The 16,138-nt window shown below is 39.5% G+C and overlaps 1 protein-coding gene across 2 annotated transcripts in view; it reads right to left on the bottom strand.

Moving 5' to 3' along the window:
- The window catches only part of mxi1 (max interactor 1, dimerization protein), a 99,713-nt gene that overhangs the window by 69,967 nt on the left and 13,608 nt on the right, over positions 1-16,138 (bottom strand). For both annotated transcript variants that reach the window (XM_060842275.1, XM_060842276.1), the window contains exon 3: positions 6,811-6,840. In XM_060842275.1, the coding sequence (XP_060698258.1) occupies positions 6,811-6,840 (30 nt within the window). The remainder of the gene's footprint in view (positions 1-6,810; positions 6,841-16,138) is intronic.

The following is a 16,138-nucleotide window of genomic DNA, read 5'->3' as shown; positions in this document are numbered from 1 at the left end:
TGTCAGGGGTTAAAATGGATAGAATATAGCACTGTACAAACATATGCCATATTGAACTGAGTGCACATCAGAATGTAGTACCATTCCATTCAATTCACCAACTACTCCACTTGTCCACAATGTAGAACAGTTTACAATCAGAGACTCTTGGAAACAGACCCTTCAGTCCAACTTATCGATACCAACCAGATATCCTAAATTAACCTAGTGCCATTTGCCAGCATTTGGTCCGTATCCCTTCCTATTCATATACCCATCCAGATGACTTTTAAATGTCATAATTGTACCCCCTTCACCATATCCTCTGGCAGCTCATTCCCTACACAGGACCACCTCTGTGTGAGAACGTTGCCCCTTAGTTCCTTTTTACATCTTTCCCCTCTCACCTTAAATCTATGCCCTCTAATTTTGGACTCGCCCCCCCCCCCCCTCCCGAAGAAAAGATCTCATCTATTCACCCTATCGAAGCCCCAGCCTATTCAACTTTTCCCTGTAGCCCAAACTCTTCAACACCTTTGTATATCTTTTCCATCCCCTTTCAAGTTTCACAACATCCTTCTTTTCATCGGGAGACCAGAATTGCACACAGTATTCCAAAAGTGGCCTCACCAAAGTCCTGTACATTCGCAAAATGACCTCCCCAACTCTGTTACTCAATGCACTGACCAATAACGCCAAGCATACCAAATGCTTTCTTTACTGTCCTGTCTACCTGCGACTCCACTTTCAAGGAACTGTGAACCTGCACTCCAAGGATTAAACAGTTACTCATTAGGATTGATTGTAACTTCCAGTGTTGATTGAAAACAACCATGAGCACAGTAGCCTCCCACACTCAATTTCCTTTCAATTGAGCCTAAATAGGCTGATTCATTCCCAACCATTTTCCATCACAAAATTAAACTCAGTGCTAATATATACATTTAATTTTGTTCATTTCTCATATCATATTCCCTCAAATTGTTAATTTAGTTTTGCAATCAGGCTTAAATTAAGGCTGATACTTCAAGTATTTAAAACACCCTACACAGGCAAGAATAAAACCACTTTCAATGTTGATAATGAAGAACTTTAGTTTGAGAGAAATGAAAGTAGCAAATCAGAGACTCTCAAAAAGTACTGCTGTGGAACTCAAATACAGTTGAAATGGAAGCCCCTCTCCGAGGAAACTTCACTTCATTTTTATACAGACAAATGTTGTCAAAACCCAACTCTGGGTTTCTGGAAAAATTCTAGAATATTCTGGAAAGTGAAGGCTGGATTTAAAGCTTAGACTTGGAAGGGTGGAATCTTTTACCAAATGTTTACTAAAAGCACTTAAGCAGTTTTACAGCTACCTGTACCTTCACTACAAAATGTTTGAGCATTGAGCAATCTTTATGAATAGAGTTATTTCAAAGGGAAAGAATGATGCAGTCACCATGAAAAGATCATTCATACATCAGGCTATTTTTCATCAAATTAAGAAATCCAAAAGAGATTGAATGACTATCACTTTGTTAACTGCCTTTTCACTACCAGGACAGAATTCAAACTCTGAGCAGCCTAACTGAAGGAAAATCTCTTTCTTCCGTAGTCATATTGGTACTGATTAAAATACAAGTCCAAACTCATGTTTGAACAAAATAATCAACACGTAAATACCAATAATAAGCAACGAACTTAAAGTCATACTCAGAGACAGAAAATGATTTGTAAAAAAAAAGTGAAGGAAAAATCCAAGAAAAAATGTTTGCATGACATATGAACATAGGAACTAGGAGCAGGAGTAGGCAATTTAGCCCTTGAGCCTGTTCTGCCATTTGATGCAATCACAGCTGATCTCACCACAGCCTCAGTGCCACTTTCCTGCATTCCACCTTGGTCTGATGTACTGAATTCCACAGGTTCATGACCCTTAGAGAAGTAATTTTTCTCAATTCTATTTTGGGATAAGGTGTAGCAGATTTAAAGGAATGATCTCTTGTTCTGGATTGCACACTTGAAGAAACATCCTCTCCATGTCCGCTATGTCAATTCCCTCTTAATCTTAATTACTTTACATTTTAAGTATCTCAATTAAATCTGCTCTTATTCTTCTAAACTCTAGACAGCATAAGCTTACTCTGCTCAATCTCTCTTCATAAGACAAATCCCTCATTTCTGGAAGCAATCTAATGAACTTCTCTGAATTGCCTCCAATGCAACTACATCTCTTCTCAAGTAAAGGCACCAAAATAACTGCAGCAACACTTGCCTACTTTTATTCTCTTCCCTACTTTTATACTCTATTCCTTTAGCAATAAATACCAGAATCCAATTAGCCTTCCTCATTCCCTGTGGTACCTGCATACTAGTTTTCTGCGATTCATGCACAATGACACCCAGATCCTTATGCACCAAAAAGTATGCTGAACTTTCCCTCCATTTAGATAATAGGTTTTCTATTCTCCTGACCAAAATGGATAAGCTCACACTTAGCCACGTTAAGCTCCCTCTGTCAAATTGTGGCCCATTCACATAATCTATCCCTATCCTTTTGCAAATGTTCTTATTTCTTCCTTGTAATTGACTTTGCCACACATTTTAGAGTCATCTGCAAATCTGGCTACAACACCTTCTATCATCTAACTCATTAATATAGATTGTAAATAACTAGTGCCATTCCACTTGCTACAACCTGCCAACCAGAAAAAGATCCATTTAACTTGACTCTCTGCTTTCTGGTAGTGAGACAATCCTCTGACTGAGCTAACCCTATGTGATCTTCTCTTGTCAAATGCCTTCTGGAAGTCCAGATACACTATATGCAAAAGATCCCAATTAGCCACCTTGCTTGTTACATACAGTCATAGGCACAGACTCATACAGCATAGAAACAGACCGTTTAATCCAACTAGTCCACGCTGACCATATTCCCAAACCAAACTAGCCCCATTTGCCTATGTTTAGCCCATATCCCTCCAAACATTTCCTATTCATTACTTATCCAAATGTCTTTTAATTGTTCTAATTGTATCCACATCCATCACTTCCTTTGGTCGTATATTTGTGCTGTTAACGGATTAATTTTCTACCAAATGTTTTATGAATTTAGATACAAAATCTTTGTTGTTTTTTTTCTCAAATTTCCCAACTCTTGTACAATTCCTTGGGGTATTGTGACGTTCACACATTCTGTCCCTTCCTTTTATCTTCTGGTAACAGTCTCCTCATTAAAGGTACACTGATACTTTCTTCTTTAATTCTGATTTTTAAAAAATTTTCCATTCAATTGAACTCTTCCCCCAGTATGTAGTAGAAGGCCCTAATTACACCTTAGTTAGCAATTCACCAGAACTCTGGTTCCAGCAATAATTCAGATGGAGACTGTTCCATCAGAACAACTTCCTTCTTCTTCAGAATTGATGCCAAAGTCCCATGAATTCAAGCCCATTTCTCCCACACACCCATTTCTGCCACTCATACATCTCTTTAATCTTATTGGCTGTGTAGCTCAGAACTGAGGTAGTAATCCAGAGATTACCACCTTTTGGTTTTGAGCCTTAATTTAGCACCGACCTACTCATATCCCCTCAGCAGAACCTCTTGTTCATTCTACCATGTCCTCAGTACCTACGTGGACTCATGATAACTAAATCTTTCCCTTCCCATTCCAAGTTTCTCTTGGATTCCAAACTAGGTGAGTTATTCTGAATGGTGGCACCAGAGAGTCAATGTAGCTTTTGGGACTCTTGACCTTGGCCACAGAGATATGCCTTAATGTTTTGGCCTCAACCACTTTCTGTGAAAGAGAATTCCAAAATCTCAGCATCCTGTGAGTGAAAAAAATTCCCATCTTAGTCCTTGTTTTGGACTTCCTGGCATTCAGGAACATTTCTCCTGCATGAACTCGGTCTAGTCCTGTTAGTTTCATAGATTTCTAAGAGATCCCCCTCACTCTTCTCAGCTCCGTGAATATAGTCCGAACCAATCGAGTCTCTCAATAGACAATAGGTGCAGAAGTAGGCCATTATGCCCTTCGATCCTGCATCACCATTCTATATGATCATGGCTGATCGTTAATCAGTATCCTGTTCCTGCCTTATCTCCATAACCCGTGATTCCACTATCCTTGAGAGCTCTTTCCAACTCTTTCTTAAATTAACCCAGAGACTGGGCCTCCACTGCCCTCTGGGGCAGAGTATTCCACACAGCTACCACTCTCTGGGTGAAGAAGTTTCTCCTCATCTCTGTCCTAAATGGTCCACTCCGTATTTTTAAGCTGTGTCCTCTGGTTTGACACTCTCCCATCAGCGGAAACATGTTTCCTGCCTCCAGAGTGTCCAATCCTTTAATAACCTTATATATCTCAATCAAATCCCCTCTCAGTCTTCTAAACTCAAGGGTATACAAGCCCAGTTACTCCAGTCTTTCAGCGTAAGGTAGTCCCGCCATTACAGGAAGTGGCCGTGTGAACCTACGCTGTATTCCCTCAATAGCCAGAATGTCTTTCCTCAAATCTGGAGACCAGAACTGCACACAGTACTCCAGGTGTGGTCTCACCAAAGCCCTGTTCAGCTGCAGAAGAATCTCTTTGCTTCTATACTCAATCCCTCTTGTTATGAAGGCCAGCATGCTATTAGCCTTCTTCACTACCTGCTGCACTTGCATGCTTACCTTCATTGACTGGTGTTCAAGAACGGAAAACGTGTTGCAGGAAAAGTGCAGCAGGTCAGGCAGCATCCAAGGAGCAGGAGAGTCGACATTTCGGGCATGAGCCCTTCTTCAAGAACACCTAAATATCTTTGTACTGCCCCTTTACCTAAATTGATTCCATTAAGGTAGTAATCTGCCTTCCTGTTCTTGCCACCAAAGTGGATAACCATACATTTATCCACATTAAACTGCGTCTGCCATGCAGCTGACCACTCACCTAACCTGTCCAGGTCACCCTGTAATCTCCTAATATCCTCCTCACATTTAACCCTACCACCCAGCTTAGTATCATCAGCAAATTTGCTAATGTTATTACTAATACCATCTTCTATATCATTAACATATATTGTAAAAAGCTGCGGTCCCAGCACTGATCCCTGCGGTACCCCACTGGTCATTGCCTGCCATTCCGAAATGGAGCCGTTTATCACTACTCTTTGTTTCCTATCAGCCAGGAAAAAGTGAGGTCTGCAGATGCTGGAGATCAGAGCTGAAAATGTGTTGCTGGAAAAGCGCGGCAGGTCAGGCAGCATCCAAGGAACAGGAAATTCGACATTTCGGGCATAAGCCCTTCATCAGGAATGGGGAAAGTGTGTCGAGCAGGCTAAGATAAAAAGGTAGGGAGGGGGAACTTGGGGGAGGGGCGATGGCGATGTGATAGGTGGAAGGAGGTCAAGATGAGGGTGATAGGCCGGAGTGGAGTGGGGGCGGAGAGGTCAGAAAGAAGATTGCAGGTTAGGAAGGCGGTGCTGAGTTCGAGGGAATCGACTGAGACAAGGTGCGGGGAGGGGAAATGAGGAAACTGGAGAAATCTGAGTTCATCCCTTGTGGTTGGAGGGTTCCCAGGCGGCAGATGAGGCGCTCTTCCTCCAACCGTCGTGTTATGATGTTCTGGCGATGGAGGAGTCCAAGGACCTGCATGTCCTTGGTGGAGTGGGAGGGGGAGTTAAAGTGTTGAGCCACGGGGTGGTTGGGTTGGTTGGTCCGGGTGTCCCAGAGGTGTTCCCTGAAGTGTTCCGCAAGTAGGCGGCCCGTCTCCCCAATATAGAGGAGGCCACATCGGGTGCAGGGGATGCAATAGATGATGTGCGTGGAGGTGCAAGTGAATTTGTGGCAGATATGGAAGGGTCCCTTGGGGCCCCAAATTCACCTGCAGTTAATTCAGCTCTATCCACACTGCCTCTACATCCCCTGATTCTAGGTCCCCCCCGCGCAAGGGACTGAATATCATCCCTTACCAACATGGCCACCCCACCCCCTCTGCCCGTCAGTCTGTCCTTATGATAGTACGTGTAGCCTTGAATATTCATTTCACAGGCCCTGTCCACTTGAAGCCACGTCTCAGTATCCCCACAATATCCCCATGAATATCTCTCTTCATATATCAGTCCTGTCAAGCCAGGAATTAGTCTGGTTCCTCTTCAATCTTGGAGTTCTTGGTGCTGATATTGAACTACCATCAATAAAAGGAAAAACCCCATCAAATCTTGGGAGTTAAAAAATATTGAAATAAAAAGTTACCATTATGTTGTTTGAATCAACCCACACCATAAAGCATCAGTGAAACAAAATGGTGAAAAAAGTAAGTTTTCTGAGGGCAACATGTCCGCCAGAATACTACAATATTCTACTTGCATTAATTCATGTCCACTGTTCTAATCTTTTATTGATGAATTGTTTTGGTAATGTAAAAAACAGTTCTGGAATTATGTCGCCATTCAGGTTTTTTTTCCCCCAACTTGATATGAGCTCACTTACAATGGCTCAGTAACCTGACACCTTAGCAACAACACCACATGACCCAATGACAGTTCAGTACGTTAGGGGAAAAGAAACCAACCAATATTCTGCACACCGATTTTCTGCTTAAAGTAGGTCAGACATCGACTTACATTTTGCAAAAACATTGCTTTCTCCATCAGGGAAACTAAAAGCTATTATCAATCTTAAACCAATTTCAAAATTACTATCTATATTTTTTAAAGAAGTTAGATTTTAGGAATCAAATCTTATTTAAAAACTTATGTCCTATTTAAAAACTTATGTCCAATTTAATAAGCATGTGAAAATAAAATCTATATGACCATTACCAGTTTACATAATTGAGTGGCAGTTCTCATGCAAGTGACTTACCGGTTCTTTTCTAATTCATTGTGTGTAGATCTGCAAGACAGAAATTTAGCAGTTATTCTGAAAGCTTTTTTAAAAAAAAACACCTCTGTCAGAATCACTAAGAAATAAACTTGTCATGCTTGAACTTAAGTAAGCTATGCTTTTTTTTTGATCTTCCAATACCCTTCCTTCATCTGCTGAAGATGTTGACTCGTGTATGCTACTTGCTCTTTCGTATCTTAATCAAGTGGCAATCCTTTAAACTAAATTTGAGTGTCAGTATACTACTCAATCATTTGAGATGTCACAGCCAAGCTTGATGTTGTCTTCATGTAACATTCACACATACAGAATTCCAAGCAAGAACCAATGGACAGCAATCACAAGCAGGAATACTGGTTGTTTTTTGTTCTGTAACTAAACCAAAAACACAATTGCCAAACGGGCTGCCAGAACAGGGATCAACAAACTCAACACAGCACAATAACTGAGTCTAGGATCTATCTATTCAAAATTTATGCAACTTATTTGACTAGATTTTTTTAATGTCATTGCTTCTTAACAGAAAAAAAATGTTAAAACATCAAGAAATCTGAATTCCAAAGGCCATCCATCATCCATAGGGGAGAACCAGCATTTCTAAACTACAGGAGGACTATAGCCAATAAAAACAAAAGTACATTAAAATTATCCTTGCATTTGATGCACATGGCAAGTCTTCAATGAAAACAGAAGAAGTGAGTTGGGATGAAAGGGGGTGCTGCATTTTCAGGACGACAATCTGTAACTAGCAGTGTACCACAGGGATCAGTGCTGGGATAACAATTATTTACAATACATATTAGTGCATTCACATTCAAGTCATTAAGTTTATAGATGGCACATGGGAGAGTTGGGGGGAGGAAAGACAGAGACAGGCTACAAGACAGCATGGATGGGGGAGCAAGGGCAGGGTAGGCAGGGAGGCTATAAAGGACAAAAACAGTGATAAACCTGTCAACAAAGAAATAAATAGCTTACTGGGAACCAGGAAAACACTAAAGCATTGAAATCTCTAACTTAAGGCCGCACATGTTCAGGAACTACTATAAAGGGATAGGATATAGTAGATGCTCTTGCAATGAACACTTTGTCAATAGTTACAAATTTATATTTGAAATGTAGTGAAAATATTAGCAACTACCAGTTAAAATGTTCCAGCTGTGTATATGATAAAAATGCATTAGCTGTGACCACACCAGTCTGCAGGTGGTTAGTGTGATGTATTTTTAAGCGAAGGGTGAAATGTGTTCATTACATTAGAAAAAAAGACCTTTGTTAATTTATGCCTGTTTGTTTTGTGCTAATTTAGATACTGTGTATCTGGGAAATTAATGTTTTCCTTATCTGTTATGATTTTAGGTTTAAAAAAAATTTTTAGGTTTAAATTGAGGATCTTGATGAATTCTGTCTCCAGGGTGTAGGTTTGATATCCAGACGTTCCATTACCTGACTAGGTAACATCATCAGTGGTGACCTCCAAGTGAAGCGAAGCTGTTGTCTCCTGCTTTCTATTTACATCTTTCTCCTGGATGGGGTTCTTGGGGTTTGTGATGTCATTTCCTGTTCATTTTCTGAGGGGTTTATAGATGGTATCTAGATCTATGTGTTGTGGTTGGAGTGCCAGGTCTCTAGGAATTCTTTGGCATGTCTTTGCTTAGTCTGTCCCAGGATAGATGTGTTGCCCCAGTCGAAATGGTGTTTTTTTTCTCAATGTGTAGGGCTACGAGGTAGAGAGGGTCATGTCTTTTTGTGGCTAGCTGGTGTTCGTGTATCCTGGTGCCTAACTTTCTTCCTGTTTGTCCTATGTGGTGTTTGTGGCAGTCCTTGCATGGAATTTTGTAGACGATGTTGGTTTTGTCCATGGGTTGTACTGGGTCTTTTAAGTTTGTTAGTTTTTGTTTGAGAGTGTTTGTGGGTTTGTGTAGCTCAACCTGAGCTACAAACTTTCACAAACCTTGCAATTCTGTCTGTATAAATCCACATATGTCAATACAAATACAAAAATATTGATATTAAATGAGTACATCACTGAATAATAAAAAAAAGAGTTAATGAGAATGAAAAAGACCACGAAAACAAAACCTTGACACACAAAAATTAAAAAGTAGCCTCCAAGAAAATCTCAAGAAAACAAAATTATTTTTTGCCTCGCACAATAATAGTCATGAGTGATTTTAATTTCTATGTAGATTGGCTTAATCAGATTAGCAAACAGCGTGGAAAATAAGTTCATAAAATGTGTGCTTGGATCAATTTAGTAAAGGAGAATATTTTAAAGTCCACCAGGGAGCAGGCTATCCTAGACCTGGTAATGAACAATGAGACAGGATTGACAAATAACCTTATGGTAAATGAGCCTCGAGATGAGAACAATCAGACCTTGAAAAATGTCCATATTACAGAGATGGTGTTGCAGGACATTTTAAAATGCTTAAAGGTGGATAAAACCCTGGGACCTGATCGGGTGTACCTGAGGACTTTGTGGGAAGCTAAGTAAGTTATTGCTGGGCCCCTTGCTGAGATATTTGTATCATTGATGACCACAGATGAGGCGTCGGAAGACTGGAAGTTGGCTGATGTAATGCCATTATTTAAGAAAGGTGATAAGGAAAAGCCATGGAAATACAAACCAGTGAGCCTGACATCGGTGGTGGGCAATTTGTTGGAGGGAATCCTGAGGGACAGAATTTACATGTATTTGGAAAGGCAAGGACTAATTAGGGACAGTCAACATGGCTTTGTATGTGGTAAAATGTGTCTCACTAACTTGAGTTTTTTCAAGAAGTAACAAGGAGGATTGATGACGGCAGAGTAGTGGACATGATCTGCATGGACTTCAGTAAGGTATTCGACAAGGTTCCCCATGGTAGACTGGTGAGCAAGTTTAGATCACATGGAATATAGAGAGAACTAGCCATTTGGATACAGAACTGGCTCGAAAGTAGGAGACAGTGTGGTGATAGAGGGTTGCTTTTCAGATGGGAGGCCTGTGACTAGTGGTGTGCCACGAGGATTAGTGGTGAGTCCACTACTTTTTGACATTTACATAAATGATTTGGATGTGAACATAGTTAATAAGTTTTCATATGATACCAAAGTTGGTGGAGTGGTGGACAGCCAAGAAGGCTGCCTCAGTGTACAATGGGACCTTGGTCACACGAATAGGTGGGCCAAGGATTGGCAGATAGAGTTTAATTTATATAAATGTGAGGTGCTGCATTTTGGAAAAGCAAATCAGGTCAGGACTTATACACGTATTGGTAAGGTCCTGGGAGTGTTGCTGAACAAAGAGACCTTGGAATGCAGGTTCACAGTTCCTTGAAAGTAGAGGCCTAGATCGTGAGGAAGGTGTTAGGTATGCTTGTCTTTATTGGTCAGTGCATTGAATATAGGAGTTGGGAGGTCATGTTGCAGCTGGACAGAACATTGGTTAGGCACTTTTGGAATACTGTGCTCAATTCTGGTCTCCCTGCTAGAAGAAGGATTTTGTGAAACTTGAAAGGTTTCAGAAAATATTTACAAGGATGTTGTCAAGGTTTGAGGGTTTGAACTATAGGGAGAAGCTGAACAGGTTGGGGCTATTTTCCCTACAGCATCAGAGGTTGAGGGGTGACCTTATAAAAGTTTATAAAATCATAAGGGGCATGGATATGTCTTTTCCACAGGATAGGGGTGTCCAAAAATAGGGGGCATATGACGGGAAAGATTTGAAAGGAATCCAAGGGGCATTTTTTTTTCCACACGGAGAGTGGTGCACATATGGAATAAGCGGTCAGAGGTGGTGGTGGAGACTGGTAAATTATTACATTTAAAAAGGCATCTGGATGGGTATATGAATAGGAAGGGTTTAGAGGGATACTGGCCAAATGCTAGCAAATGGGACGAGATTAATTTAGGATATCTGGTTGGCATAAACGAGTTGGACTGAAGGGTCTGTTTCCATGCTGTGCAGCTCTGTGACTCTATAACATGGTAGAATTTCACGTTTAGTTTGAAGGGGAGAAATGAGGTTTTTAAAAAGACTCAAGTTAATTATTGGGGTATCAAGGCAGAATTGAACTGGGAAACATAGGTAAATAGTAGGAAAGTAGAGATGCCATCATAGACCTTTAAGGGGATATTTAATAATTCAGCAAAGATTTATTCCAACAAAAAAGAAAGTCTCAATGAGTAGGATACATCATTTGTGATTGAATAAGGAAACCAAGGACAGTATCAAATTGAAAGAAACACTGTACAAATATGAAAAGATTAATTGGTCAGATCTGGAGTGATGGTGCAATAGTGCTGTTACTGGACTAGAAATCAAGTGGCCCTGATGGCATGCATTTAACTCTCACCAAGTCAGCTGATGGAATTCAAGTTCAATTAATTAATGTAAATCTGAAACTGAAAGTTAGCCTCAGTACTGGTGCCAGAATGAGACCAGTTTCATTAATCATAGTAAAAACAAACCCAATTAGTTCACTAATGCCTTTTAGACAAGGAAATCTGCAATCTTTACCTGATCTGGTAATTCCAGGGCCAAATCATGTGGATCATTAGGTGCTCACTGAAATAGTGAGCCTCTGAGTTCAAGGACAATTTTAAGGATGGTCAATGAACATTGGACTTAACAGAGATTGCCACATCCCATGAAAGTATATAAAATAAAGAATCAGCAAAGAATAAGGAAAAAAGGAAAAGTGTTCAGTACAAACAGAAGCTAGTTAGAATAAAAAAACAGATAATATTTGAGTTTTTACAAATGTTTAAACAGGAAGAAAGTAAATGAAGCTAGTGTTGGTCCTTTAGAGAGTGAGACTGAGGAATTGAGAATGAAAAACAAGGTACCGATAGAGACACTGAACAGATATTTTGTGTCTGTCTTCATGGTAGAAGGCATAGAAAACTCCCCAAAGATGTTACTGAAAACGACACAGCTTTTTGTCTAAATTTCATCAGGACCATTTTCAGGAAAACCATATAGAGTGTACAATCTATCTCAAATTGCTCTGAAGGGCAAGGTATTATAAAACTGTAAGCATCAGGTGAAGCCAACTGTTTACACTGATACGATGTGATAGTAAGACAAACGGTGTTTATCACTTACAGCATGCTGCCATCAAACTAAAAAGACTTTAGGCTTTTTGCACAAATGAGTAATGTGGTGCGTGAATTTCAACACCAGTGTGCTGTTAGGTTAGTAGACCATATATTCCAAAGATACATATCAAGTGTATCAAATTAGTACTCCAGAGACCCAGGTTAATGCTCTTGAGAAACGTGCCTGAATCCCAACACAGCAGATACAGTCATACATCAATGCTGAAATTTAAATTCAAGAAATAATTCTGGAATAAGTAAAAGAAAACTAGTCTAATGGTAACGATGAGATCATTGTCAAATGTCATAAAACCTCACCTGGTTCACTAATGTCCTTTTGGGGAAAGAATACCTACTTTCTCATTTGGTCTGGTCTACAAGTGACTCCTGATCACAGTAACCTGATTGACTAATTGCCCTTTGAAACTGACTAGCAAGCCACTCTTTTCTTAGGGATGGGTGACAAAAGCTGCAAAAGAATGTTTCTGTAGCTATTCAAAACAGATGAAGTACTGACTATGCCTTACCAGGCCATGTTTGCAAAACTCAATGGCCAATGTTAGGTGTGGTTTTACAATTATTTGTTAACAACCAAATTGAGATTGACCGTCAGGCTCATAGTTTTGAGCATTTGGGAAGGAAATATATTAATGGATGTGATCCAGTCCCTTGCAGATAGAAAGAACATGTGCACATATTGCATCTGCTGTAACTAAACAAAATAAGTGAGAGTCATTCTCTGATTCAGTCCTCAGGGCAAATGCCTTAACAAGTCAGAGTCAATCTGCCTCATTTGAATCTAAACAAAATTGGCAGCTAACTGTCAGTGATCTAACTGGTGCATTTCCATGGCAATGCCTCTACCAATCAGCACTCCCTTCTGACACAGTATAAACATGGTGTTCCCTTTTACATTGGTATTCTTGTGAATTACCCTGGCCAGTGCAAGCTTAAAAAAAGCTTCAAAGTGTGTCCTTTTTTCCAGCAACACTGTGTTCTGTACTACTAAACAACTAGATTTTCAAGTATCTTTGAGAATGGAGGTACCTAAAACAACCATCATTAACCGGGAAAAGGAGCTGGAAAACCTATTACACCTAAATGCTGACCAGTTTCCAGGACCAGATGGACCTTCAGATCTTAAAAGAACTGACCCTAAAGATAGTTGAGGTATTTGCTTGTTTTCTTTCAAATTCCTGAGATTCTGGATGGTCTCAGTGATTGGAAAATAACTAATGTAAAATATTCCTCAAGAAAGGGGGAAGACCAAAAACAATAGACTATAAGCTAGCATGCCTAACAACTACCACAGAAAAATTGTTAGAACCCATTATTTGGGTTAGCGCAGAATACTTAGAAAATCAAGATATGGTTAGCAAAATCAAATAGCTTTATGAAAGGGAAATTTTATTTGAATTAAATTTATTAGTTTTGGTGTTTGTAACAAGTAAGGTGGGTGAAGAGCAACTTACAGATATGGGTGGTTTGATGTCCAAAAGGCATTTTATAACGTGCTACATCAAAGTTTAGGACACAGTATAAGATACATATTAGCACAAATTAAGGATTAGTTGGCTAATAGGAAATATGGGGTGGGATGGGAGCGGTGATGCTGGTGGCTGCAATTTGTTGGCATGAACAGAGGGAATTAGCAAAAGGGTATAGACAGATTAAGGGAGCAGGCAAAAGTTTTGGCTGACAATATATGAAGTGAGAACTTTTGTAAGAATAGAAAAGCAGTATACAATTCAAATGGAGAAAGATGGCAGAATTAGGTGGTAAGGGTGATTTGGTACATGAATCACAAAGTTAAAATGCAGGTGCAGCAAGTGATTACAAAGGAAAAATGCAATGTTGGTATTTACTGAAAGAGGAATGGAACTTAAAAGTAGGGATGTTTTACTGCAGCTGCAGACATGTGCCTCCACATTGGGAATTTTGTACAGTTTTGCTTTGCATAATTGAACAAAGATGTAAATACATTAGAATCAGTTCAGTTAAGGCTCACTTGACTCATTCGTGGAATGAGGGACTTACCTTATGAAGATAGGTTCAGCAGATCGAGCAAATACTAATTAGATTAGAAGAATGAAAGGTGGTCGTTTCAAAACATACAAGATCCCAAGAGGATTTAGAAAGGTGAATACTAAGAGATTGTTTCATCTTGTGGGGAACCTCAAATTAGGGGACACAGCTGATGAATAAGAGATCTCCCTTTTAAGACAGATGAGAAAAAACTTTTCTTGTTTCTAAGTCTGACATTCCTATGTACTTTGACCAGCTGCCGTGGTGGAATGTGAACTTATGTCCCCAAGAATTAACCTGAGGTCCTGAATTACTGACCCTATGGCATTATCATTGCACCACCATCTCCCATGCAACTGGAGATCATTTTTCCAGGCCTGAGAATTACTTACTGGCTCTAGAACATAACCACTATCTCTACTGTAATCCTCAAATTAGACCACAATATCATAGTTTGAAATGCAGGAGTTATACACAAAGCAATTAATAGATTTCTTCAAGTTTTTTTAAGTAACTTAACCTAAACAGCCATTTGATCAAAAAGATTACACCAAAGTAGAAATTTGCAATTGTGGTTCAGTACAGGGAAAATGTAATTTTTGCCAATTTCTCACTCCACTTTCAGAGAAATTTCAGATTACCAACATCCACAACATTTTGATTTTACTTTAAGGTGCAGTAATAAATGGCTTGATGGGTGTGGGCCAGTGATCTTCCTGCTCTTGATCACTTAGTATAACAAATGGTAAATTTAGCTACTGGATCAGTAGACGGAACCCATTCAAATTCTTCAAGTGAATGGAAATTGAGTAAATAAATGGATGGATCACACCCAACATCAGGTGCAATTCCCATAACAATCAATAATAGTACTTCAGAAGAGAGAGTTCGATCCTTATTCGCTGGTTTCATTATTTTAATTGAGGAGAACTAGGAGAGCCCATCTGTTTCCAAGATGCACATTTCCTGTTGTGTCTAAACCAATTTTGGCCAGTGCTGAGATCCACAGATAAGTTCAGAGGTAAGGTAATCACCTGGCAATGTTCAGCATTCCAAATCCTTCCAATTCCACAAAAAAGATGTTGATAAACTTTAAAAGGACCACAGGAGGCTACTGAAAGTTGCTCAAGATAAAGAAGTTACTGGCTGAAGTAATTCAACCAACGAGGTCTTGATTCAATATTGAGCTAGGCCAGTCAAAGCAAGTCTCTATCAATTTACCATTAGTCCCAAGATACAAATCGGTCACAGGTGCTGCTCTATTGAATTGTTTTGTGGTATAACTGCATGCAATGTTATTGAATTTATATATCAACACTTCCTTATTCGTGACAAACAAATATCAGCTATCCAATCCATAACTACTCTACAGATGATGTATATGTAGTAAATTAGCTAACGGATTGTATTTTTATTCTTTATTAGTTCTCTATAATAGTGTCTGCAATTCACTTTAAAATATACTGCTATTTGTTAATGTCAAGGAAAACTACTTGCCCTCATTACTGTAAAACATTTCAACAAAGTTCACAGCAACAAAAAAAATCAGCAATGAATTAAAGAATGGAGGTATGAACAAAACCAATTAAAACCTGAGTCCTTTAAATACGTTCAGTGAGTGCTTTAAAGGAGGAGGGAGAGGTGGAAATGCAAAGAGGTTTTGGAAGGGAATACCAGAGTTTTGGGCCTAGTCACAAAGGCGCAGCAGCTAATAAAAGTGAAATACAAGAGAAACACAACGGGTCTGGAAACATCTATAAAGAGAAATTTCAGATTACCAGCATTCACAACATTTTGATTTTACTTTAAGGTGTAGCAATAAATGGTTTGATGGGTGTGGGGTTGTACTTAACGCCAGAATTGGATGGGAAAGAGCAAGGATGTGAAGGGATTATAACTTAAGTGAAAATATTAAATTGTAGATTGGAGGAAGAAGTAGCCAGTGTCAACCAATCAGAACATCAATTTGATGAAGAATAGGAAAATGGTTGCAGAGTTTTTGATGAGCTCAAGTTTATAACAGGGTGCAAGATAACAGTGCGGTACCTGGCAGGAGAGCAATGGAAAGTAGAATTTAAGGTAACAATGCAATGCGTAAACGTTGCAGCAGGTGAGCTGAGCTGAGCCGAGCTGAGTTGACGCAGACCAATGCTACAGAGACGTGGACATGGGATCAGAGGCTTAACAAAGGGTCAAA

The sequence above is a fragment of the Hemiscyllium ocellatum genome, chromosome 22 (genome assembly GCF_020745735.1).
Source record: "Hemiscyllium ocellatum isolate sHemOce1 chromosome 22, sHemOce1.pat.X.cur, whole genome shotgun sequence".
Lineage (NCBI taxonomy): Eukaryota > Metazoa > Chordata > Chondrichthyes > Orectolobiformes > Hemiscylliidae > Hemiscyllium > Hemiscyllium ocellatum.
The sequence above is the reverse complement of the archived record's forward strand: the minus strand, read 5'-3'. Positions and strand labels throughout refer to the sequence as shown.